Below are 25,949 nucleotides of genomic sequence, written 5' to 3'. Positions count from 1 at the left end.
TTCAATCACAACCTGAAAAGATTAGGTATTTGCAATGTAAAGACCCTAACTGTCTTGACCAATCATGAATGCTAGATGATGCTATAAAGGCTAAAGAACATGAAAAGGTAGCAACACTGTGCGAAAACTCGAAACTTAAAGCCAAATTGAAGAAGTTATACTGTGGCCACTGTAGAGAAGAAGATCACAAAAACAAAATATTGTCCGCGGAGAATTGATGCTAAAACCCCGGTTTCTATGATTAGCATAGCTACACTTATAAAGAAGAAGACACATACGAAAAGCACTTCTGTGTTTTATGTTGGAGTGGACTTATGTGTTTTATGTTGGAGTGGACTGATTAAATGTATGAACTTTCTCACCTTCGTTTAATCTTTTAGTGTCCTGTTATGTTTAATCAATAAAAATATATTTGTATTGTACTATCATGACTAACTCGAACCTTTCTTGTTTTAAAGCAAATTACATTGGATTAAAGCAAACATATTGGATTATAATTAATTTATAATTCAATTAAAATTAAACTATAACCCTTTAATTAATGTCCTCATTCAGCGTCCAGCTGGTGGAACATTTAAGAGGCAAAAGAGGTTGAGTCTATGAAGCCCTCTAAAGACGTTTTAAAGTTTCGTAAACGAAAAGTCTGTTGTTAGATGGCTGCCATATCGCTAGAGTTCTTTGTACCACTTCATTAGCAGTTTCACTTTTCAATCTATAATGGTTATTGTGCATTATCTGAGTTGCAAATTGCGTGACTCCACGACTAGTTTTTTGAAAATGACCCGAAAAATCCTTGAGCATCATGCATTTTCGGGTTTCCAGTTTCTTCTGCGAACACTGCAAAAATATTGTGCGAAAAACCCAGAATTGACATGGCTTGATCATTACAGAACTTTCTCTTATTTGAAAACCATAAGCTCTACAAATAGCTAAATCTTCTTGTTAAATATACTTAACGCCACGACTTATGGGAGGAGCTTCTCGTCATTAGTGAAATTATGGATATATAAGAATTTGGAGTTGAGAAGTTGAATTTATAGGGAAGAAATTAGAGTCATTAGATAACCAAAGATATACCCGTTCGGTGGCGGAACTTTGGCCGCGCAGTTGGACCGAAGAGACCAACGTTTTAGCTTAGATCGTGCAACACAAGTTACGTAGCTAGTGCCTCTTGTTCAGTTGCCCAACGCAGAATACACGCGCATCTCTTGTTCACCCGCACGGTGCGGAAAAGCACGCACATCCCTTTGTAGGCCGCAATGGTTTGCCCATCCCTGTAGTAGGCTCGAAATTGTGATTCCTTGGCTCGAAATTGTGATTCCTTTGAAAAGGCCAGCCAGAATTTTTTCTATTCCGGAGTTTGGTCTTGCTATCCGTGGCCTTGTAGACTTTTCTATAAAACCGGGTTTAGATCGGATTCAAATATTAATATCAGGTCGGGTTGTCATGCCCTTATGTTCCTTAAAGAAAACGAAGAACCAAACCCTATATTTTCCGGTCTTCCCCCACTGAAACCCACTCCATTTTCTCTCGGCTATCTCTTTCACATCCGTTTGATCATTCGGCCCGTCAGTCTGAACTTCAGCCAATTCTCGCTCCTGCAGGTAATTCAATTTCCTTCTCATAGAATTTTTATTCTCTACCGCAGAATTGGATCTACTGAGCCCAATTTCATGAATTACAGTCTGGAACCCTAAATTTCTAGGGTTTGGGTATGCAATTCTTTTCGTTTTCACTCGTTGGAAGTTTTAGGGTTTTTGCTAGATTCTTGATACTTCTATCCGTTAATACCAAGACTGTCAAGAAAAGCTTAAAAATTTTTAATTGTTAGGTTCGGGTTATAATATGTTTCTCACCCGATTAATCTGTTACCGTTTCTACACAGTACGGGTATGGATTGATCCAGTAATTTGAAAACCATAACTAGTAATCATCTGGTTCGGGCTAATTCAAATAATATGTTCTTGATTTCTCTAATAAGCACATACAATAATAAGGAAGATAGTTGTTATCCTTGAAATTTCTCAAAGTATGATTTTTTGTTGTTGACATGTTGTTCTACTGGAGCTTTAATAATTTTTTATTGTTATTTTCATGAAATGCTCAGACTTCGGTGCGCCATGGAATTGGATGCTTCGGAGCTGGTTCCATTTAAGAAACCTAAGAGATTGACATCTCTCGTCTGGAATGATTTCGAAAGGGTTAAAAGACCTGAGGGTATGTTTGCTATATGTAAGCATTGCAAAAAGAAACTCAGTGGCTCGAGTACAAGTGGGACATCACATTTGAGAAATCATTTGAAGAGATGTATGAAAAGAACTAACCATGACATTCAACAGATGATCGTAGTAAAAGAAAAGAAAAAAGGTGGTAATGGAAACCTTGGAGATGCGGGGTTTAACCAAGATTCTTCGGCATTAGTGAAGTTTGAGGAAGAGAGGAGTCAGTATGGGTCAAAGTTTGATCAAGAGCGAAGCAGATATGATCTTGCACGCATGATTATTTTGCATGAGTACCCATTAGCAATCGTTGAACATATTGGGTTTAAGAGGTTTGTTGAAAATCTTCAGCCATCATTTCAGAGTATGTCATGCGACAGGGTAAAAGACGACTGCATGCAAATATATTCGCAAGAGAAACAGAAACTGTTAGAGACATTGGATAAAGTTCCAGGGCGAATCAGTCTTAGAGTTGATTCTTGGAATTCTCTTCAAGATCATGGATACTTTTGTTTGACGGCTCACTATATTGACGAGAACTGGACACTACAGAAAAAGGTTCTTAATTTTGTCAATGTCGATCCCTATACAGAATATGGATTAACAGATTCTATTATGACATGTTTAAGAGACTGGGACATAGACCGCAAGTTATTCTCTGTGACGCGGGACACTAACTGCACCGGTGACACTGTAGTCTCCACAATTGGAGACCGGCTTTGGCGAAGTGGGTTGCTGAAAAGGAGTGATCAGCTCTTTCATGTGCAATGTGTGAAACATGTAATCAATCTGATTGTTCAAGATTTGTTGGAATCAATCTATGATGTAACCCACAAGATTAGAGAAAGTGTTAGGTATGTCAAAAGTTCAGAATCGCTGCAACGGAAATTTAATGAGTTGGCTCAACAATTACAAGTTTCTGATCAAAAGAGTTTATGTCTTGATTGTCCTATAAATTGGAATTCGACATATTTGATGCTCGAGGCAGCAGTGGAATGTCGTGATGTGTTTTCTCATTTTGCAGAATATGATTTTGGTTCAATCTCTGAATCAGAGTGGGACAGGGTTACTGTCGTCACTAGCTGTTTGAAGCTGCTTGTTGAAGAAACCAATGTTATCTCAGGTGTTAAGTTTTCAACTGCTAACAGGTATTTCCCTGAGATGGTTCTTATTCACTTGAAACTGACTGAACTGTGTAAGAGTTCGGATTTTGCACCGAGCATGAAGAACAAGTTTGACGGTTATTGGAGCATTTGTGTCCAGGCTTTAGCAATTGCAGTTATTTTGGACCCGCGATTCAAGATGAAGATAGTGGAATATTACTATCCGCAAATTTATGATGCCGAGTCTGATGAGCACATCAGGGATGTTTCCAACAGTATTAAGGGTCTTTACGATGATTACATGAATGTGATCTGCCCAGCATTATCCCCACTCAATCAGGGTTTCGGTCATGATGTTCAAGGTAGTGATCTGACTAATGGTACCCCGTCTACCGTTCATAATGGCACAAGAGATAGACTGAGTGGTTTTGACAAGTTCCTCGATGAGACTACCAGCAGCCAGCACTTGAAGTCGGAGTTGGACAAATATCTGGAAGAACCTGTTTTTCCTAGAAATGTCGACTTCGACATTTTGAATTGGTGGAAGGTCAATTCACCAAAATACCCTGTTCTATCTATGATGGCTCGTGATGTCTTGGGGATTCCTATGTCGACAGAAGTTGCATTAGATTCTGCATTTAACACTGGTGGCAGAGTTCTTGATTCGTACAGGAGTTCTCTAAGTCCAGATATTCTACAGGCTTTGGTATGCACACATGACTGGTTTCGCACAGAGTTAGAAGGTTAGATACTTGCTTAAATTCTTATCGTTCTTGCATCTAGTTAAATTTATGGTGTAAGGTACTCTTAGAGTTATGATCTTGTAGCTGTTGCTTTCAACCAGAGATCCGATGGAGAACATAACACCATTCTCCGACTAGCTTTCACCTTTTTCATTTGTTGATTGAATTTGCTACCACTTTGGAATCATTGGGCACTTGAAAGATAAAGTTGGAATTACCGTCTCAGGAAGTAATGTTTCAACAGATGAACATTCGTGACTTAGAGATGAACTTCTCTATATTAACTGATCTTCTGTTATGAAATTAGGCAACAGTCTGGCCAAGTTTGCTTAGTATATTCTTAATTTAATATTTTAATATCTGGATTGTATATCAAACTGCGGCAATTTTACTTTACCTATTGTTATTTTCCTTTGACTGAAGACTTTGGTTTAATTTTTTTTTCCTTTTATAGGTTGGAGTTGAAAAGGTATGGTGGAATTGATAAATGCGGGCAGCATTTATTATAAGTTGGGATTAGTTCTGGGAAGTCACATTTCGGCCTGAACAATTTTATGCACAGTTCCAAGTTATCGAATTTTAATTTTGGGTTTCAATTTCTTGCAATTATAGAGTACTGTGATGTAATTTGTTTGGTAATGCCATTGTTCTTAATTATTGGTTGATCTATATCCTTGGTTTATTATCCCAATCGGCCCATCAATTCTGATAAATGTCAAAAGAAATGATAAAGTACATGCATAAACCATTCTAACTACTTTACCCTGATATATCATTTCTGGAGTTTCTGGTCAGTTAAACCGCAGATTAGTTGGCTTGGTGCTTCTTGGCTTTTATGCTTCCTCGAGGAAGCAATTACGTGATGCTTACTTGATCCAAATGCTGCTCTGGCCTGGGAACTGGTTTGGGAACTGTATTTTATGGAAAAAAATTTGCTCTAGCATTGGTAGAGCAACTTTGATCTAGCAGCTTGTTGTCCACTTGTTTAGGGTGTTTGTGACGTCACCTAACTAAGAGAAAAACCCACGATTAACTTTAGCTAGTCTTTGGTAAAGTTTCACTGCCGTTTTTTTAGCTTCCGTATTGTCGGGTAAAGTTTCACTGCCGTTTTTTTAGCTTCCGTATTGTCGGGTGTTAATAAGTCTGACGGAATCAAACTGTATAAGTAAAAATCTTGGAAAGTTTGAATGCGTTTTCTACTCAAACTGTATAAGTAAAGCTTACCAACCCAAAAAACAGAAAACTTTTGCATCGGATCCAAATCAAGTCCACAAAAAAATAATCACATTTACAAAAGAAGTCTAGAATTCTGGATCCAAATCAAGTCTACAAAGCCATCCATAAAGTATTAGATCATCGTGTGCGAAAACATCTCCCACACAATACAGCTCCAGCTTTACATCATGTCTCTTATACTGCAAAACAAAGCAACAATTATCAACAACTTAATTGATGAATCTTAATAAGACTTTGTTTGCAAAAATAATGTTTACAGCAAAATGAATTTGGTGTTTATAAAAAGTAAAACTACTTTGATATGTATTGTGTACTGAAAACTGGCCAGAAACTGAGGACATCAATAACTAAAAAGAGCAAACGTAGAGCTTTGATGTGTACTGGAAACTGGACAAATCCAACGAGTAAAGGAAACTATACAAATCCATCCAATCATATTAGAATATCTGCATGGCATTATGTTGAAGAAGTGATTGCAACTAAAGTTAAGTTCACATTTTGTTTTCAAGGAAACATACATAGTAAAATGACCATTGTCGCACAGATCGATAATTACCTTGATGAAACTAATATCTTTGGCATTACTGCATTATTCCAACATAAGTGCTAAAAATCTCTGGTTAGATTGGACATTTTCGACAACATTATGGGTTCCTTCACCTCCCAGTATTATTGGTTCCTAAATATAGAACAAGTTGATAATTATGTTATATATGTATGTCATGACCAGTAACAACTTTAATTCACAGAACAAGGTGTAGCTCTATACCTCTACGTGAAGTTGTGGACAGTAGTAAGGGATCAACGGCGTAGAACGTTGCTGCAGATTTGAACTGCCCAGTAATGAAGCACCAACGCCATTTTTATCAACCTCCAAAGCACTCGATGGCATGGAACCGGAAAGTGGGACTTCTTCTACATCTGAATCATTGTATATTACTTCTTCTATATCTGAATATATTTGACCATGGATGTCATCTATAAGAACCTAACTAAACATACAAAAACAGAAAACAAAGCACTGATAACTAAAATAGAAAACGAGATGAATATAATGACCACACCTGCATTTTTGGTCTTTTTTGTTTTTCCATCATTTGTTACCATTTTGATTTGGGTAGTTTTTTTCTTTGTTATTTCTTTCTCCATTGTCGGCTCGTGCTGAGCATTTCTTTTTCTTTTCCCTGTCACTCTTTTAGTCTTGATGGATTTCTTTCCTGCCGACTGGGTTTCTTTGAGTTTCTTTGCTGGCTTTTCCTTCCTCATTGCTAATTTTCGCCTACGTTTCACTTTACCTTTCTCCATTGGTGACTTGATTCTTCCAGTCTTCTTTTTTTATTTTTTACTCGTAGAGGGGCTCGCAGTGTTATGTTAGCACCCATCGGAAGCTGGATACTTTTTTGACCCAAGTTTTCATTGTTCTCTTTTGAAATACTGACAATCTTTTTTGTTTGATCATCTGGAGTTGATTTCAGAAAATTATCCAACTCCCCTAGTACTCCTGTCAACAACTTCTTAGTAAAAGCACTAGATGTTTCGGTGCTTGTACCTTTCATGGCTAAAGACAAAGCCGTACGTGCCAAGTCACTATACATGAGAGTAGATGATCCATTGTTGTCTTGAATTGGCTTATTAGGCTCTTCAATACCAACACCATTTTTTGCATCTGTTGTCCAGCGACTTAGAAAATATTGTGATGGGAGATCATAGACTTGGTGGGTGTGCAATATCTTCATAGAGTGGGCACATATCATTCCCATAAACTGAAAATGCTTACAACTACATTGAAAGGAATTGTCTGAGGAGTTAAATGTAACAGTACGGGCAGATGAAAATTTAAACGATGTTACCTTGTAGGTGTATATCCATCCTGATCAATAATTTCTAGAATCAAATTTAGAAAGTGTACTCGACCATATACCTGAGCCCACTTCTCTTTTTTCTTATATGAAGTTTGCAACCTTTTATTCTCTGTCAGCTTGTATTTTTCAAGGAAGGATTTCCACGTTGGTTCGAATTCTTCCTCGGTTTCATTTTCATATATACACCTCTTGAAATCTTTGGCAAAAAATTCAGAACCTACAAATATATGGGATAGATGTTTCGCAGCCAGTTGGAAAATATGCCAAAGACAAAGCCGATGATGAGTACCTGGAACACTTGTTTAATTGCATTCATGATAGGCGTTGCTTGGTCGGTGAAAATTGTCTGCGGATGTTTCCCGTTCATTGCATTCAGAAATGTCTTGAACAACCACACAAATGAGTCCGTGCTCTCGTCTAATAATAAAGCGCATCCAAAAAGAGTTGTTTGGCCATGATTATTGACCCCCGAAAAAGGTGCAAACGGTTTATCATATTCATTTGTTCCAGATGTTGTGTCAAACACCAACACATCACCAAAGAAACTGTAGTCCATCCTACATTTAGCATCGCTCCAGAAACAATTGCACAACTGACTAGTCGCACCCATTTCAATTGTATAAAATAAATATGTATTATCTTTTTGCATTTCTTGAAAGTACTTTAGCAAATGTTCGGAATCACCTTTCCTTAAGACATCTTGTTGCCTTCTTCTTTGTATATGATTATTTCAATCCATTTGAGTGAAGTTCAGATTTTCATATCCTCCCGATTCAAAACTTGAGTATGCAAAGATATTTTTTGACTTATACCCGCATAGTGCATATTTTCAATTAATCTTGCTTGAGAACTCTCTATTTTCCATTGTGATCTCAGCATATGCACTTGATCTGAACGTGTAAGCACATGATTGTGTTTTTCCACAAATTTTACTATTGAGTATTTTGAATCATCATTCTGAAGTTTAATAACCAACTTTGCGTCGCAACCTGTTCGTGCATGCAAGCGTCGTTTCAGAGGAGATTCCCTTGGATGTTGTCGATACTTTCCTTCATTTAAACATACTAGAACTCTTCTAGAAATAGTTTTATCTTTGCGCTAAGTAGTTGAATCTTTTCGTATACTAAACCCGATGTTTCTAGCATGACGATTATAATAATCATACGCCAATTCTCCTGAATCAAATTTCATACCAATTTCTGGCACTTCTTTGTTAATACCATGTATCGAGCCTTGATATATAGAAAAATTATTTTCCATAGACATGTTATCATGTTTCTGTAGGGAGAGAGTTTCAAGAACCACCATCACCTGATTCATAAAGAGAATAGTTGATTCAAGGATGCTAGATAATTAACATATTCACACGGACATATTCACTATAATTAACATCTTCACTACGAAACATGATATATTTCCATAAACAAGTTATCATGTTTCACTATAACATATTCACACGGAACATTCATCAAACAGTTAACAGTATGCTAGGTAATTAGTAATTAACAAGACTGGATGTAAAGAGTCCTAATACAACACATTTTCATCAAATCAAACGGGGTAGATGAGAAAAATTACCTGTTAAGGTTATGAGATGTCTTGAAGATTTATAGTTTCTACAATTCAAATGGATTAATCTAGTACCTTCAATAATTCAGTAGCAAAAGAAGAATTTCCAGATCAAATTTTTTTTCAAACATGATGTCGTTCAAAAGCCTAATAATTTGATAGATTTCAGGATTCCACGAATTTAGAGGGATATAATTTTTCTGGCGGCAAAAACAATATACTCGCGCCAAAATATAATACTAATCCAAAACCAGGGTGAACATCAGAAGTATCGAGTTTTCTTAGAATACAGAGGCTAAAACACGGCAGTAAAAGACTCACTCACAAACCAAAAAAAAAAGTTAACCATGATTATCCTTTAGCTTAGTGACGTCACAAACACCCTAAATAAATGGACAGGAAGCTACTAGATCAAAGTTGCTCTAGCAGTGCTAGAGCTAAAATCTTCCGTATTTTATAAGCAACCAACCCTCCAAACCGAAAGTTTGTGCGATGAAGATTTTTGGTGGAAGTTTAAGTGTGGTAATCAAGATTCAAGGCTTTGGTCAAAGTATTCTAGTATTTTTTTTATGAGAAGATCTCTTTTTCATGAAAATAAAAAACCTATTAGTATTTTTAGTTATATTTCGCTCTTTGATGTCGGTGAAGTACGTATAATCTCTATTTTCTTTTTGTCTAATGAAACTTATCTGAAATAGGTCAGAGACCTGTGAGTCCGTGACCAGTAAACATTTTTTGAAGCCTCAACAGAAAGGCCCAAAACAACAGCTCATTGCAAAACCTCACCCGTACAATCTAAAAACACCTCTTCTCCTTCTATGTTTTTATCCCTAGCCAGTCGTTGAAGTAATTACGCGGTAGAGCCGTAGAGTAGAGATGAAGAGTCCAAATTAGGATTCAACATCAATACAGAAAGTATCGAAGATTTAAGGTAAAATTTCTTGGTTTTAGTGATTTCAGCTGTTGAATTTGTTGCTTTCTTTTGATACCTTCTCCCCAACTTAAACCCTAGTATATTGTAAAACCCTGAATATGAATTTTGTCTATCGATTTGTCTATGAATTTTCCGTCACTACGTTTCTCTTCTTATAATTAGCTCTTCATAATCAATGAATAACCTTAGAATCATTGTATACTAGGCTTATTAGCAGACTTGCAGTCAAGTTAGGGTTTCAGTGAATGTATGTTAATCGTTCTATGTAATTTCCTTGATGAACTTGTTTTTTTTTCCTAGTGTAAGTATTGAAATGTGGCTACACTAAGAAATTATACGACCAGTTATCTATCTCTTCATCAAAATCCGAGGAAGTGCTGAAAAGGATTTACACTGGTGGTTTTCCTGTTTTAAGTTTGTTTCTGAGTAGGCTTCGGGCGCTACTGATTCACACTACTTAATTTTGTGCACCGTTTCTGCAGAAATTTTGTTTCTACAAAATGCTCCAGAAGACAAAGCTCTGACATATCCTATTAGAGAGATTGCTCTTTGTAATGGCTGCTTCTGAAAAGACAGTCGTGAGGAACAGAGTGAAGGTTTGCCTTCCTCAAGTCGCATCAAGAACAGAACTTATTGAAGCCGAAAGTAAGCAAGGATTTCATGAGATGTATTCTGCCACTTCGGAAGGAGGTAATCTGCAGAATTTTGGGAACAGCTGTTCAAGTAAAGGTACTAAATCATTTGATCTTTCATATGGGTTTGACTAACCGACACTATTAAAGTGTAAAACTTATCCCGTTATTGCTGGTACAGAAAGGAAAACATGTGCGAGCAAAGTCGTTGAAAATGAATCTGATCAATTGGAAAAGTTCATTGCCGAAATGCCCAATGTTGAATTTATTTCGCCAGATGCTCACAAAAGTCGAAGGTTGTTAGAGTTAGATGGCAGAAAAATGAAGAGACAAAGAACAAATACTATCGACATAGAATTGCTAAATTGTTCAAGTGGCCATTCCTTTACATATTGTGAAGGAAAAACTTACATGGAGACGAGTAAACGGGAAAAGGGTGCAGCCCTAGTGGCGCGTGTTGGTGAACCTGGACCTGGAAAGTGTATGTATGGTCAAATAGGAAAGAGGCAGATACTTGACTATGAGAAGAGGCTAGACTGTGCCAAGATACTAAGGAAACTGATGACTCATCCAGACTCTTGGATATTTAATAGGCCGGTTGACCCAATCGAGCTGAATATTCCAGATTATTTCTCTATTATTACTGAACCCATGGACTTGGGCACAGTTAAAGACAAATTACAGGCGAAAAGGTATTTGGATGGCAGTGTGTTCGCATCTGATGTGCGATTAACCTTTTCGAATGCCATGAGATATAATCCACCAAGTAATTATGTTCATGGATTGGCTCGGGAGCTAAATAACGATTTTGAATCACTGTGGAGAGCTGTTCAAGCAAAATGGAGTTCGGAAAGCTCAATGGTTGCTCAGAAGCCAACTCTTAATAAAAGATTGGAAGAAACTCAGACTCTGAGAAAAGGGGGTCGAAAAGAAGATGCTCCATCTTGTTTGAATCGATTGCCGGAAATTTCATTGTCACCTTCCCTTAGAACTAAGATGAGAAAAGATATCATGGAAATATCGAAGGGAAAAGTTTCAGGAGACTTACTTAATTGTTTGCGAAGATCTGGTTTGATCAATCAAATGGAAGAAAAAATCCAAGTTGACATTGATGCATTTGATGATGAGAAGCTGTCAAAATGGCATAACATAATCAGGCCATATCTTAATTCAGAACCAGCAACTGTAAGTAACTTTTCAGTGTCAATCATTTCACACTCAAGTGTTTCTATTTTCTCCGGGCTTTTTTGCCAGTTGATTTATCCAAGAGATTCTGAGTTATGTAAACTTTTTGTTACATTTCTAGTCTGTTCTGGTAAAAAACTCTGGTGGAGATGGCTCTATACAGAAAAAGCTTCATAACGGTACGATCTTGTAGAACACTTTTTATTAATGCTGCCAATAAGTTTTGTTATTAGTCCTCATTTGTTTACATGTTCAGGAGCGCGTGTCAATATAACTCCTAATACAAAAGTAGCTGCTCGTGTTGATGGTGGCAGCGCGGACAGCAAAGGCATTGGTCAAAAGGAACTCTCCCAATCTTCAAGTAAGTCTTAACCTGATCTGTTTCATAGATCTCCCTATTGGTCAGTTATTTAAGAAGTATATCTACACAAAACTTCTGTGGTTTGACGGCATGTTTTCTTGCTCCACTTGTACTCCGCCTGCCTGTAGATTCTGACAGAGTCCGACGTGCGAATAATTCTGCACATCCTGGTGGTCCACATAACTTGGTATGTGTTACCTAATTTGTTAACTTAATTTCTCATCTTGGATTTTCTATTATGAAGAACCCAATTTCTTCAGATATATAACTTTCAGAAAAAAAATAAAAAATTCTAGGATCCTCTAGCTAATGGCACTGGTGGACGAGAAATTAGCACGCTGGATCCTAATGCTTATGGTGAGAAAGAGTTCTCTTATCTTAGTCATCTGTGGAAGCTGTATTGCCTGATTTTTCATATTCTTCCTGATATTTGGCTGTTCTGAATTGCATTGAAACTTGACTTGTGAGAGTTGCGAGTGTTGTAGATGACAGAAAAGTCAAGTACAGTGCTTCTCCTGCAAATCCTGTCATGCCCGTTGCTTCCAGAGAAGGTTAGTAAATTAATTGTCTAGAATTATGCCTTCACAAACTCTGTTTGGTACTCAATAGTGCATTTCCTGATATTTTATCGTCTTTCTTGCGGTTTAGTGGAATGTGTTGATGATGATGGGCAAATGACTCCTGAGAAGGCTCTTCGTGCTGCGATGCTAAAGGGACGTTTTGCTGATACCATCGTGAGAGCAAAGCATAATACGTTGTTGTGCAATGTGAGTTTTACCTGTTACTGACTGTGGCCGTAATTAGTAGTATGATTTAGAAAAGGTCACATGGTTTGGCAGACAGTCACAGAGTTAATTGCTTTATACTGTGCCATTTAGGGTGAGAAAGGTGATTCTGTGAAGATGCAACTTGAGAAAGAAATATTGGAAAAGAAGCAAGAACAAGGTACTTGGAAAACTTTCAATACATTCTTGTATGTGTTGTCTTGCATATGAAAGCGTAGTCAATGTATTAAAGCAGGTTAATAGTGTCTTTTTTAGTCGAGTCTAAGCTGATGATCACAATTACATAACATATTTGCGTGGTTGGACTCCATACCAAATTAAATGAGCATTTCTGGGTGGCTGGGAGTGTGGTGCTTTCAAGGTTTTTTTGGTGGAGTCCTAGGCATTTAGCCTGGTCTCATCTTTGTTTTGATATTTCATTGTGATTATACAGTTTAGAACTTTAGCAGTTAACTGACAGGACATCAGTATAAAAAGCAAAGGAAATGAGAAGTGAAATCATATTAGGTAATAAGATGAAAAAAGGATAAAGATGTTGGGGAGGCTTTTTGATGGGATGAAAAAGTTTACATGATCTTTATCATGGAATCACCAGATGAGAGACTAAGATGAAACTTCTTTGCAATCTTACACAGTTAATTCTAGACCTAAAACATTAAAAAAAGTTAAGAACCTCATAGTATTGAAGAATCTAGAATGGGACATGCACGCAGACCCTCCAAAGCCATAATGTGTACTGATCAAAGTCCACTCCCGGCTTTGTACTTAGTATTAAAGTTCAACTGTGTAGGCGATATATCTAGTGTTCATGAGTTCATGAGATTGTTAGTGATCTGTGCCTGCAATCACAAGTTGCTCTCTTTCCTGATGTATTACTGCTTCTTAGCTTATTTAGTTATTTTTGTTTTCTGATGATTAGCCAAGATTAGAGTTGCTTCTGAAGTTGCATTACGAAGGAGTCGGGAATTGGAATTGAAGATGCAGAGACAGAGAGAAAGAGAAGCAGCTCGAATTGCTTTGGAAAAGGTTTTTATTATTGTTTCATTTTTTTCATCAATGTTTTCTCGGTATTAGTTTTATAATTGTTGCTGGGTTCTGTTCTAGATGGAGAAGACCGTTCAAATTTATGAGAACCTAGAAATTCTAAAAGACATCGAGAAGTTGGCACGTCATCAAGCATATGGAACTTCAATTGTTAGTCCATTGAAAAAACTGGGTCTGTTCTTGAAAGCTGATTATGCTGAAGAAGAAAAAGAAGAGGAGGATGTGGTGCTAAACTTCTATGCAGACTTAGAGGAGGGGGAAATTCTGTCGTAATTGGTCCATTTGTTTTGTTTTCTTTTTCATATATATATATTGAAAGCATGCATTTGGTAGAGGATGTAACGGCTTTTTTCTTGTACAGTCAGTTATACCAAGGGTACAAAGCACAGTTTGGATAACTTAGCCTATGTAAAGAGTGGTCAGGATTTTTTCTCACAAAAGACAAATGTATGGATGCAATCGGTTGTCATAACTGATGGTTGTGATTGAAATTACAAGTGCATCTAATCGATAAAATTTACCATGTCACTAATGTTCCATTAACTCTTCATCATAAATATTTATTAATTTTCCATGAAAAATGTCAAATTAAAAATGATAATAAATAGATTTTTCTATTAATGATGGTAACAAATATATTTTTTTAACTAACACTTAGGATCAGTTTGGTATTACTGTGAGATTTCTGAAAGTGCTTTTTTCCTGTGCATTACTGTGCTAAGCTAGATAAAGATCGGTCGAGATTTGTCTTGGAGGGAGATAAATCTACTGTCGTGGTTGTCTGTTAGACTTAAATATTAGAAATGTTTTATTAATTAGTGTTCCACTTCCACTAATTGCTCCTAGTAAATGTTTATTAGTTTTTTTCGTTATAAAGTGTTTTATTGACTAATGTTTCATTAATTTCTCATAATAAATAGTTTATTATTTTTTCCATTGTAAATGTTTTCTTAGTTAATTTAATAAATATATGTATTTGTATTATAAAATAATTTTGATAAAAATAATATCAATGGACATTAGTGGTGGTATTGAGTGGCGGAAACAGTGACTGTTCTTAGAAAGTGGTGGAGAGGGAAATATTAGTGGTGGTCGAAAGCGGAGCCAAATCCAATTGTAATTATTTTTGGTATTTTTATTATAAAAACGGACGTCTAAGTCCATTTTGCATCCGTATCCAACTTTCCAAGAATTTTTGATACCCATTCCTCAAAAACTAGGCTCCACCCCTGGTAATAGTGGTAGAAAAAATAGTGGGGTGGGTGTTCGTGAGTAGTGGTGGACAATATTATAATTTTGTGTCTTTACAGCACGTATAAGATTGTATTGTGAAAAAAAATAAAGTTTGGCTAGATAAGCAACGACCGAGATTTTTCTAGGAGGGATATATATTTACGGTCGTGGTTTGTTCAACATAAATATTATAAGTTCTTTATTAATTAATGTTTCACTAATTGGTTACAATAAATGACTTATTATTTTATTTTTTTCATTATAAAAGTTCCCTAATTAATTTAATAAATATGTATTTCCATTAATAAATAATTCTGATAAAAATAATATCAATTGACATTAGTTGTGGTATTGGATGGTGCAAGCAGTGGCGGTTCTTAAAAAGTGGTGGGTGCGGAAATATTAGTGGTGGTCAGGGGGTGCAGACAAGTCCAATTGTAATTATTTTTGAATTTTTTTATCATAAAATGATCTACTAAGTCCATTTTGCACCTGTATCCAACTTGCAAAGACTTTTTGCTCCTCCTTTCTCAAAATCATGGCTCTACCTATGGTAGTGGTGGTGAAACAAATAGCGGCGGAGGTGCTGATGAGTAGTGGTAGACAATATTAATTTTGTATCGTTATAACATTATATTATGAAAGATATAGTTGGTTGTTTTTAACACAATTGGTAAACGCATGTACCATATATTTTAGGGATGATATCAAACTATATAGGACGATCTTTATGATCGTCGGATCACTCAAATATTACCCTTCCTATCTTTGATACCCTATCGCATAAATCATTATTTTTAAAATCATATATTTCATGATTGATAAAGGTAGGTATCCTATATTTCAGGGATGATATCAAATCCAATGTTAGATAACCCAGACAATATGAGACTAATAATGTCTCAATTATAATAATATCAACACGCGTCCTCGCATTTAACCTCATTGGATCTAATACGTGGACAATAAATCGGGTAACGCGGAGTAAAGGTGAGGTCAAATGACTCGACACAAATAAAAATAGTCTGCTCTGATACCATGTTATTGTTATTAAATGGGCATCCAACTTAAAACCAATTGGCGATGAGTGAAGTGGCCCTAAAGATTATAAACTGCGGGATCATAGATAACCTAGACAATATGGGACTCATAATAGTCTTAACAAACAAAATGTTCATGACCGTTGGATCACTCAAACGGTACCCCTGTTATCTTTGGTACCCTATCGCATAAATCATGGTTTTCTTATTTAGGTGTCAAATATTTTAGTGAGACAATTTTCAGGTTTGTAAAATTAATTTCTAATCGAAATTTGATGAAGAAACAAAGGAAATGGTTAGAAAAATAAAATGATTTTTTATGTTTTTAATAGAAACTGGACGAACTTGGTTAACAAATAAGGAATCAAATGCACATGGTGGCGAAGCTTCTGTAATAACCGGTAATTTATCAATTTGTATAAAATTCTCTTTCATAATGTAATAAATTCCAGTGCATTTTCTCACAAACGGGGTCATCGCTATACTACTTACTTTCATAATATGAGTATTCACCATTATGGAACAACAATAATCAACTTGAAAAGTATCATATGATCGTATTACTATATTTATTTTCATTACCTTTCTTAATGTTTGAAATTGATTTACCACCTCCTCATTTTTTGAAATATGTAATGGATAAAAATATAAGACCATAAGTGTGTCACTCAATAACTACGTCAATGTTGTCAATAACTGGACGAGTAGGGTTTCAGCTTCCAACGTTTTACTAATGTTGTTTAAACTGTTATCTGTATTTCAGGTTCCATCACTAACATGCTGAATAAATAAATTATATGGTGATGTTATTCACAGAGGTCATGAAGTCTTTCATAGGCAAGATGCGGTATCAGGTAACCACACTTCCTAAACTTCTTATTCTCCATATGCGTCGGTTCACGAAAAACAATTTCTTCATCGATAAAATTGCTACTGATAAGTCTTAAGTTTTATCAGATATAGTAAATTTATACGTTGACTTACTTTATTTTTCATCACCTTGCCAGATATATTGGGCAACTTAATTATATTAGCTCTTGCCTTTTAAAAATATGTCAGTTGACTACAGTCTTGAGACTATTCGCATCTTGGGAAAATGACCAGTAATACACCTTGACCCTCATTTCAACCCTTGGTACCGAGGACAATGATGCGTTGTTATCTTACACCATCTAAATCTCATTTTGATGGTTGTGTCCATTTAATAATCGAGATGATAGAAATGGATTTCATTTTTGAAAAAAGAATAAAATTATAAAGGGGTTACTAGGATAAGTTAGTTGAATGAAAATACAGGATATAAGATAGATGTTCCGTAGAGATAACTAGATGGGAAATATATCTGGTAATGTGATTTTATGTTTGGTTGTGTAAACTTATTAGGGTCCTTAGAACAGTGAGTGCAGTATAGGAGGATATTTAAGTCTCCATTAATCATACGGCTAATCTAGCTCTTGACCCATGTGAAATTAATTGTGGATTGATAAAATTACTCACCTCTAACAAGATTCTGATGAAATCATGTTAGAATTACCCATGTATAACAAGTTTACGATTAAACCGTTCATTCTCTTATGACAATCTTTGAGTTATTATAGTTTCGGTTCTTGATAACTCTTTTTTATCGATGTGAGGAAGTTAACTTTCATGAGAAGAATCTCGAGTTAAGGGACTACATTCCATTACCTGCAACAAAAGAAAATGAAAAGTTGCGCTCGAAGTAGGATTTGGTTGCAAATATTTTTCATGATGGAGATCCCAGAGAAAAAGCTTATAGAATATTTGCATACAGGAAACCAGAAGAAGGTAATACAAATTGATTATGTAGTAACTAAATGCATTTGAAAATAAAAGTGCAAATCTTTAATAACACTCATGTTCCGTGGTTTATGTCTATAGGTATGAGTCGCATGATCTTCATGTTGCAAACAAATTTTCTTGGATATTTGCTCTATCAGAGACTTACATGAAAATATATGAGCAACAACAGCCGTGATTCGAAAGATTTTTGGTTCTCTTTTGAGTTTATTTTCTTTTTAGTGATCAAAGTCGATGATACAGATTGTTTTTTAATCCATGTTTTGGAACTGATTCAACTACAAAGAGATATAAAGTTGTGCGAATGACGGACATTATATGATGTTTCAGTTAATGTCCATGTGTAAGAAAGAAAAGAAAAAGGTCATGAACCATATATATTTATCTCATTCTGATGAGTTGCAGTGTTTGTTACATGTTTCTCATATTTATTTGAATTATGATTTTTGGAGCTAAGCTCAATCTTACCAATTGAAATGAAAAAGTGAATATGTTATTACATATTTAAATCATGGGTACCAAAGAGATACATATTGGTGAAAACAATCATAGATGGTGCAACAGACCACCGTGTGTAATCGTGATTTTGGTAAAAAAAAAATAAAAGCAAAATTGATTGTTACTTAGCAAAAATTTATCGGCAAGGAAAAAAGAAGGCCCGTGCCGTTAGGGCACGGGTTAAGAGCTAGTATATACTCCCTCCGTTCCACTTTAGATGACGTTTTTGGTGTTTTCACGCAGATTAAGAAATGGAGAGAGATGTGAAATTTTTTCATCTATACCCTTAAGAAAAGTCTTCAAACATTAATTGCTTAGTGCATTTAAAAATAAACTTATAGTTCCAAGATAAAATGTAAGGGTGTTATTGGTAGTTTTGTGGAAAAATATGTAAGCTTTCAAGTATTGTGGAACAAAAAAGTAACCCTGAAACATCATCTAAAATGGAACTGAGGGAGTAATTATTACTCCCTCCGTTTCTTTTTAATAGGCTGGTTTCTATAAATAAAAGTCAAATGTTTCTTTAATTTTCTGGGATCACTTTTCTCTTAACTTCTTTTGATGACAAGTGTCATGTGGACCATCTCACTTTACTTCTTTTGCTGACACGTGTCATGGGGACAATTTAACTTCACTTCTTTTATTGACAAGTGTCATGAGGACCACTTTCAATGATTAGTTCTCTTAATTTCTTTAAATTTCTCTAAAAACAAAACTGGCCTATTAAAAAGAAACGGAGGGAGTAAATGGTTCAGTTTTCTGCCCGATCAGTTTTGAGAGCTTTTTTGATTCTTATTTGTTTGAGACAGTTGCACTGATATGTTATTGCCAGTTCTCCAGTTTACAGGAACACAGGAGATTAATCCTACTTCAATAGAATTCACTAAAGATTTTCAGATATATAGTTTCTTATGAACAGGGAGTGACAAATTCTCAATTGCAAAATTTGAGAAATTCCAAATACAAGAAAATAAAATAATTGATTCATTAAATAGGATTGTGCCTTTCTGAACTGATCCAATAAAATACAAGCAGAACTGAACTTAAGTAGGCTACCTTTCTCTACCTCTACAGGTCTACTACATCCACAATTTCATAACTCTGTCCTTTCCTCCTGAGGCTACCTTCTCACCATCCGGACTCCAATCGACAGCAAAAACCTTCCCAAGAAAAGTTAATCAAAATTAGTGTTGCCACAAATTTTCAATGTAAAAGGCAGTGTGATACTAAAATTAGAGAAGGAAAATTACCTCATCCTCATGACCTGGAAGATCCTGCTTTAACTTTTGCTTCTGGATATCCCAAACCTAAAAGTATAAATTGCAGAACAGAGAAAAGGTTCCACTTTAATCAGTATAGTATTATTAGCAACAGAGGAAGTATAATTTGTATAACACAATGTTGCTTCTTGTAACGGTCCTAGATTTCATGGTAAATAATTGAGGGAGTCAAACTTTATCTAGTGACAACTTGTCACAAGTTTACTATTGACGAACACGAGAAAACCAATGAAGCTATTACCTTCAGCGTAGAATCCTTGCTACCACTTAAAAGAAGCCTACTATCAGCAGACCAGCTGTAAAATAAACCACAGAGACGGGCTGAGGACTAAGCTTACTTGGAAGGAAATTTAAGAAAAAAAAAGGGCTATAAAAGAGTTCGAACCTTATCTGGTATACAGGTCCAACATGACCACGGAAAACTGCAACAAACTTCCCAGTGGTACCATTCCACAGCCTGACTGACTTGTCAAATGAAGCACTTGCTATCCATTGCCCATCCGGGGAGAAGTAAACATGGTTCACAGGCTGTATGGCAGGTTTGAAGTCTCATGTGTTAAGCAACTTCAAGAAAATGTAGATTCTTTTGCACATATATTTACAACTTTCACTACAGGAAGCACAATATTGAGCTAACTCATTACTAAGATGTCTACTTTCTTACTCTCGTATCCAAAGCTCACAAGTTAAGGTTCACTATTCAAACTAAACTAAACCAAGTCTTAAAGTCCTTAACTGAGAGCACGCGCTCACAGCCTAAGACACATTTCTGTTGAAGTTCTGAAAAGCTGCTAACTTTGGCTGTTGTTCCCAAGGCCAACAATTCAAATTTCAGGAGGATACGCAATAGTTTCTACCAAATAATAAACTCCAATATCCTTTACATAAAAAGAAGTTTGCCATTGTAGGGATAGATTATGGAGACTGCAGTGCAACAAGTGCAAAGTAATTTAATCAAAGCAAATGAAAGTTAAAAAGGAAAAAACAAGCAGAAGTAGGCTTACCTGTTGGTGACCAGTCAGGCGGGCTTTGTTGTGCTTACTGACAGCAGGTTCCCAAAGGTACATGGTGAAATCATCAGACCCAGATACCAGTCTTTCAGGAGCATTTCCTCTCATTTTGTTATACCTCTCAAGAGCCACCTAACAGACATTTAAAGCAAGGTCAGTGGACAATATAAAACTGCCAGTACAATAGGGAAAAATGTAAGGACCCATTACCAAAAGGTTTGTGAGTTCAGAAAAGATGAGCTAAGTCTCCCGCCACAATGTTTATATGGTTATGCAGGAGATGGCGTAAGGTAGTTACGGTTATAAAGGGGACAAAAACATTGCCTTAACAGATAGCTACAAAGTTTTTTAACAAGAAAAAACATTTTATTGGTCGAGAAGACACACCAAAAGCAGTTATTTTCTTTTGATTATTTGGAATGAGCTGATTCTTACACCTGTACCTGGCATTTGACAGCTGATGCTCAAACTACAAAATTCTATGGCTATAGACTGTAACTCATCTAGCACCAACACACTGAGAAAGAAAACGCTAAGTATATTTCCCTTCATCAATTGACTTCAAACATTAAAAATCCAAAAAATTTGAACTCACAGCACGCAAACAGAGGTGGTGGTTAAGAGAGACTGAAAATCACAAGGCAAGGAAGAAAGTAGCAAAGGACTACTACCTCTTTCATTTCCTCAGGTGATGAATATTGTTTTCCAGTATGATCAAATGCTCCTGTGCGAAGCACATATTCAGTGCTCAATGCCAGAGAGTTCACCCAGTGTCCGTGCCCCTAAGATCAAAATCAATAAACATAAATCAACACAGTATCTTTAAAAAAAAAAAAAAAAAAAACACTAAGACAATGGAGGAAACAATAATGTTATGTGTCCCAACTAAAAGTCGGGCCCTTCTAATCCCAACTGACATGGTTGTCTACGTGGATGTCTAAGGAAACATATTAAGTTACTCTGGGCTCTGTGACTGTTTATAGAAAGAACAAAATTAGTGATCTCATGGGATAAGAAAAGTAATGACATTCTTAAGACAAGATCTTAATGTTCATTTCAGTTAATTTCTCTTGATGTGTTAGATTGCATAAAGTACTTAGGCTCGTTTAGATTTGATTTTTTTTTCTTTTTGATGAGTTTGTTATGGAATCTTGAAGGTTGAAAAAGGAAAGAAGAAGAAGATGAGAACGCTTTTCAAATAATTTTTTCCCTAATAATAGTTTGATCTATGATTTCAGAGCTTTTCCTAATTGAGTCGATTACTTGGGTTTGTTTTAATTTAATGAGCAAATGATGGGTTTTGGAACATTTTGGTGGTTAGATTTTGAAGGTTACAGAAAGTAATTAAGGTGAATTATCTAGAAACATTAATTCTCCATCAGCAGACTACAAAACCTCGAAATTGAAACTTAAAAATCACTAACCAGAAGCAACAAAATATGTTTTTACCTTCAGTTCGCGAACCAACTTGCCTTGTGTAGTTTCCCACACTTTAATCGTACAATCCTGAGAGCTGCAATAATTTACTTGAACAGGTAAGTAAACTCATCTATACCTTCTGATACTTGATAGTAATATCTTCAGGCAATAGCAGATATTAAGGAGCTCTTTTTGTTAATATTTTGAGAAAAATTTAAATGTAAACGAGGAGAAGTTGTCAGCACTAACTTATCCATATTCAGTTAACAAAATGAGAGCTCCTTGACAGTCATTTTGAAAAGAAATGATGCAAAGTACAACCAATTTGTTTCATTTATAACCATATAATATAAAATGAATGAATGAATGAATGAAATGACTAAGCTCCTTGAGTTGCAACAGGTAACATGGTCATAATAACTGTGATGGGTCAAGAAAAAATAATATAGTTAAAACAACTCAGATTAAGAAAAACAAATAAGTGTACCCTGAATATATCATTCCATCTCCACCCCATTTAACACAAGTTACTGCAAGTGTGTGTCCAGTAAGAGCAATAACACATCTTCTTAATGAAATGTCCCAAATACGTACATCCCCGTCTTTACTTGATGTTGCAAAGCGGCGACATGGAGAACTCAGGTGTACAGGCTCCCATGAAATGGCAGTAATCCATTTTTTGTGGCCCTGAAATAAGATAAGAGTGTGAGACCTTCATTATGGAATAACGAAAAGAAACCATTCCTTGCAAAGAAAAGGTTATTGCTTACATTACCTACTTTTTATACAAATTAAACACTTTTGAATTAAATAAGATCAATAAGTGAAAATGAGATTTTACAACGAACGGATTTCCTGATTGCTTCCCAGTCTGCGGATCCCAGCTTAGAATTTCTCCAGACTTGCTACCACTTACAAGGTGCTTACCATCAGGTGACCATGCAATGTAAAGAACCCAGTTTTTGTGTCCTGAATAAGATGCAAGACAATGAAGTAATGATTAGTTATTGGAACACTTATTACAGGAGGAAACAAGTGCCACTCCGTTAGCAAACTAAAACCCAGATAAGAATAAACATCTATAGTACAACAGTCTTGCCCATGTGTAAATATAATCTAACTATACCTTCGGTTAGGACTGAAATTTCTACCCCTCGAGCAGATAATCTTACAACCATTTAGTCACAACCAAGATGTGGTACACTGTTTATATTCTCATACTAGACAAAGTAAAAAAATACAGACATATATGATACTCTTCTACCTTAAGGCTCCTTACAAGTGTTTCAAGAGATTTAAAGATGTATAAACAATGGTAGCACCAGTCTCCCATTTTATAAGGTGAGGCAGTGTGCCCATACCAGAGACCAATTAAATGTTTAAGATAATAAAGTAAATGCTTGACATATAAATGTGCCCACTAATTAAAAATACTTCTCAGGAGATTGCCACGTCACTCCAATTGATGTTATATGGTAAGCCACTTAAAGTAAGCCATGCCCATTCATTCATACCAGAACAACTAGTTGGGCTACCATCACTATGAGAATCAACTAATTACTAAACAACAACCCTTAATAAGAGCTCAAAAATGGCACCTGTACAAGTGTGCATTGGGGTCTGAGTAGTGAGATCCCATAACCGCACAGTAGTATCACCAGAGCCACTCGCTAGTTGTCTGCCATCAGGGCTGAAAGCAACTGTAAGAACAGCTTCTGTATGACCTGCAGCAGGGGGAAAAGGGTATAAACAAATATTATCAATAACAACTCCATAAAAGTACTCAATTTGAGCATCTGAGATTAAGGAAAAAAAAATCTAAAAATCTAAAAATATAGCAGAAATTACAATATATAGGCGACCGATCCCATACCGGCAATAGTGGCAGAGCAGCGATTGACTGGACGAATACGAAAGATTGCTTGAGGTTGGTAAACAATCTTCAACACCTTCTCCACAGAAACTGCAATTATTCAGCTTAAAAAGTCAATAAACCAAACAATTCAGAATTAACTAATCAAAACAGAAAATGGAACTGCTGTTTGTAAGTTTAACCTTTGTTCTTTTCTAGATACGCTCCGAGTTGCAGTACAAGCTCTTGATCTGATATGTAAAATGAATAAGGCAATTTATCCTCCTGAAAAATCAAACAAACACTTAAGAATTAAAGTTTCAGGAAACTCAATCAAAGAAACCAAAAATCCCAAAATTTCTTACATTGTTTAGAAGTTTATTGACGAGCTGTTGAAGTTGAGGAGGTCCAGCGTTATGTGGAAGAAACATAGAAGGTCCTAAAGGAGTTCCTTCTGGGTCTGTTAACAGACACATGATATTGCTATTGCTGTCCATATCTTTCTGCTCTTGAGCTTCCATTACTTCAATCCAAAATTCTTGTAGAATTTTTTCAGCAGAAAGTTTCAGAGAGGTTTAGGGTTTTGGGAAACCTAACCTTTTGTATAAGGTTTACCAAAACAAAAAGTTGGGATAGTAAGTGAATATTGTTGTCATAGGAGGGATAAAATCGTCAGATACGTAGCCAAATGCGATGCTTGAAACTCAAAGTCTCTCCAACACCAGCCGCCGCTTTTGGTTGAGTTTGGTTTTGTTTTGCCCGGAATTCTACGCGTAGATTGTGACGGCCACGGCAAACTAATGAAAAACAATAAATCGGGAGCACTCGGAGCCTGAGGTCTTAGGTTTACTTTTTTTTTTTTAGGAAAACTTAGGCAAAGCCTAAGGAAAGTGATACATAGAAGAGCTAGTGGTATCATTGTTTAGACAAACATCTGACCCACTATTAAGGTTTTTACAGACAATAGCCATATTTAAGGTTTGCAAATTTTGGAGTAGGCTTACTTAAATTTTGGAGCAAATTTAAGGTTTACTTAACCTGGCTAGTTTGAGCCTATTATTACCCGCCACGATACGACATTTTGGAATAAAATGAAAAACCGCTTAGTCGACTATTTTCCTTAATGTCTAATTTACCCCTGAATAATTAGTGTTAATCTGAAATATTAATAGATACTCCCTCTGTTTTTGGAAAAGAGATACTTTCACTTTTTCATTTTAGCCTAAAAATAGGTCAAATTGAAAAATTGAAAGTATCTCTTTTTCAGAAACTGAGGGAGTATTTAATAAAGCTAATTCTGAAATTAATTAACGTTTATTCATCATCAAAAACATTTAAAAAAAATGATTTTTTTTTGACAAAAATCAGCTCATATACTACCAATTTTGGGTTGATGTTTTTTTTTTCAAGATGAACACCAAGAATTGGTCCTTATGATTTACCACGTAAATCTTGTTGGAATATTTTCAACGCCGCTAACCAAAGGGGGGTCCTGGGGGGCATCGCCCCCCAGGCTGTGGTCGACCTGACAGGTCAGGTCGTGGGGGTCTAGGGGAGACCGCCCCTGGTGGGGGTTTCAAGGGGGCAACGCCCCCGGAAGAATTTTTTGAACTGACGGTTTTATTTGGCCGATAAAAGCCTGTTCGAAAATTTCGAATCCAAAAGACACCATTGATGTCTGTTGATGAAGGAACCTGACGTTTCGTGAATAGAAACCTGTTGGCGAATAAAAACCTATTCCCAACAGGTGCAAAACCCTTTATAAATAGCTTCTCCCAGTTTCGTTTAACATATAAGAAAAATCAATCTGTTTTCTCTGTTTCAAAAAGCATCATCAGAAATCAGAAATCTCTTTGTGTGTTCTTGATTGAATCAAGGGGTACAAACCTTGAATTCAGTTTTCGTTGCAGGGCTTTCATTGTATCCTGAAGGCAATATTTCGCATACCTGTTGTAATCGCCAATTGTTATTGGGAGGGTAGAAATATTTGTCTAAAAGAAATTTATACAAGCCTTGAAAGTTTTGGAGTGCAACACTTTCTTCTCTGATTCATTCATCCTTTGTGAAACCCAATTTTTTCCAACAAATCTATTGTTGGGAACGGAGCTTATAAATTCTTAAAAAGA

At 35.9% G+C, this 25,949-nt stretch overlaps 4 protein-coding genes across 9 annotated transcripts; 2 read left to right on the top strand and 2 right to left on the bottom strand.

Moving 5' to 3' along the window:
• The first annotated feature begins 1,446 nt into the window (after window positions 1–1,446).
• On the top strand, window positions 1,447–4,750 carry LOC113289742 (zinc finger BED domain-containing protein RICESLEEPER 1-like). Its single transcript, XM_026539107.1, has 3 exons — window positions 1,447–1,604; window positions 2,108–4,065; window positions 4,520–4,750. Exons 2-3 carry the CDS (start codon window positions 2,121–2,123, stop codon window positions 4,528–4,530), a joined length of 1,956 nt encoding a protein of 651 aa, XP_026394892.1. The 5' UTR covers window positions 1,447–1,604; window positions 2,108–2,120; the 3' UTR covers window positions 4,531–4,750.
• Window positions 4,751–5,227: 477 nt separating this feature from the next.
• LOC113289741 lies at window positions 5,228–9,318 on the bottom strand. 6 transcript variants are annotated; one of them, XR_003331095.1, is made up of 5 exons: window positions 8,742–9,158; window positions 6,366–8,474; window positions 6,071–6,252; window positions 5,858–5,980; window positions 5,228–5,480 (listed from the first exon to the last, which is right to left on the bottom strand). XR_003331095.1 is itself a non-coding variant. In XM_026539103.1 (5 exons), exons 3-5 carry the CDS (start codon window positions 6,604–6,606, stop codon window positions 5,367–5,369), a joined length of 537 nt encoding a protein of 178 aa, XP_026394888.1. In that variant the 5' UTR covers window positions 6,607–7,080; window positions 7,223–8,474; window positions 8,742–8,877; the 3' UTR covers window positions 5,228–5,366. The 6 variants fall into 6 exon arrangements, 5 of the variants coding, with proteins under 5 accessions (XP_026394888.1, XP_026394889.1, XP_026394891.1 ...); XM_026539103.1 differs by lacking the exon at window positions 5,858–5,980 and having other exon boundaries at window positions 6,366–7,080; window positions 7,223–8,474; window positions 8,742–8,877; XM_026539104.1 differs by lacking the exon at window positions 5,858–5,980 and having other exon boundaries at window positions 6,366–7,380; window positions 7,453–8,474; window positions 8,742–8,877.
• Window positions 9,319–9,523: 205 nt separating this feature from the next.
• Window positions 9,524–14,201, top strand: LOC113289740 (transcription factor GTE11-like). Its single transcript, XM_026539101.1, has 12 exons — window positions 9,524–9,663; window positions 10,149–10,395; window positions 10,480–11,483; window positions 11,605–11,662; window positions 11,740–11,844; window positions 11,973–12,031; window positions 12,141–12,201; window positions 12,330–12,395; window positions 12,493–12,611; window positions 12,723–12,789; window positions 13,549–13,655; window positions 13,734–14,201. The coding sequence occupies exons 2-12, from the start codon at window positions 10,221–10,223 to the stop codon at window positions 13,944–13,946; spliced, it is 2,034 nt and encodes a 677-aa protein (XP_026394886.1). The 5' UTR covers window positions 9,524–9,663; window positions 10,149–10,220; the 3' UTR covers window positions 13,947–14,201.
• A 4,973-nt stretch (window positions 14,202–19,174) lies between these two features.
• On the bottom strand, window positions 19,175–24,436 carry LOC113289739 (notchless protein homolog). Its single transcript, XM_026539099.1, has 13 exons — window positions 24,189–24,436; window positions 24,027–24,108; window positions 23,845–23,934; window positions 23,570–23,695; window positions 22,813–22,940; window positions 22,459–22,658; window positions 22,002–22,065; window positions 21,224–21,334; window positions 20,547–20,684; window positions 19,928–20,070; window positions 19,784–19,838; window positions 19,513–19,569; window positions 19,175–19,422 (listed from the first exon to the last, which is right to left on the bottom strand). The coding sequence occupies exons 1-13, from the start codon at window positions 24,342–24,344 to the stop codon at window positions 19,342–19,344; spliced, it is 1,431 nt and encodes a 476-aa protein (XP_026394884.1). The 5' UTR covers window positions 24,345–24,436; the 3' UTR covers window positions 19,175–19,341.
• Window positions 24,437–25,949: the final 1,513 nt, after the last annotated feature.

This window comes from Papaver somniferum, chromosome 6, assembly GCF_003573695.1.
Source record: "Papaver somniferum cultivar HN1 chromosome 6, ASM357369v1, whole genome shotgun sequence".
NCBI classification, from domain to species: domain Eukaryota; kingdom Viridiplantae; phylum Streptophyta; class Magnoliopsida; order Ranunculales; family Papaveraceae; genus Papaver; species Papaver somniferum.
The sequence above is the reverse complement of the archived record's forward strand: the minus strand, read 5'-3'. Positions and strand labels throughout refer to the sequence as shown.

Coding starts and splice junctions, on each gene's coding strand:
- LOC113289742 (XM_026539107.1), top strand. CDS start 2,121: ATGGAATTGGATGCTTCGGAGCTGGTTCCATTTAAGAAACCTAAGAGA.
- LOC113289741 (XM_026539105.1), bottom strand. CDS start 6,606: ATGGAGAAAGGTAAAGTGAAACGTAGGCGAAAATTAGCAATGAGGAAG. Junction 6,253..6,365: donor AAAAAAGACCAAAAATGCAG/GTGTGGTCATTA, acceptor AAATATATTCAG/ATATAGAAGAAGTAATATAC. Junction 5,481..6,070: donor GTCCACAACTTCACGTAGAG/GTATAGAGCTAC, acceptor TTTGTTTTGCAG/TATAAGAGACATGATGTAAA.
- LOC113289740 (XM_026539101.1), top strand. CDS start 10,221: ATGGCTGCTTCTGAAAAGACAGTCGTGAGGAACAGAGTGAAGGTTTGC. Junction 11,663..11,739: donor ACAGAAAAAGCTTCATAACG/GTACGATCTTGT, acceptor TTACATGTTCAG/GAGCGCGTGTCAATATAACT. Junction 12,612..12,722: donor ATAATACGTTGTTGTGCAAT/GTGAGTTTTACC, acceptor TGTGCCATTTAG/GGTGAGAAAGGTGATTCTGT.
- LOC113289739 (XM_026539099.1), bottom strand. CDS start 24,344: ATGGAAGCTCAAGAGCAGAAAGATATGGACAGCAATAGCAATATCATG. Junction 22,941..23,569: donor CCCAATGCACACTTGTACAG/GTGCCATTTTTG, acceptor CATCTTATTCAG/GACACAAAAACTGGGTTCTT. Junction 19,570..19,783: donor GCAAGGATTCTACGCTGAAG/GTAATAGCTTCA, acceptor TTATACTTTTAG/GTTTGGGATATCCAGAAGCA.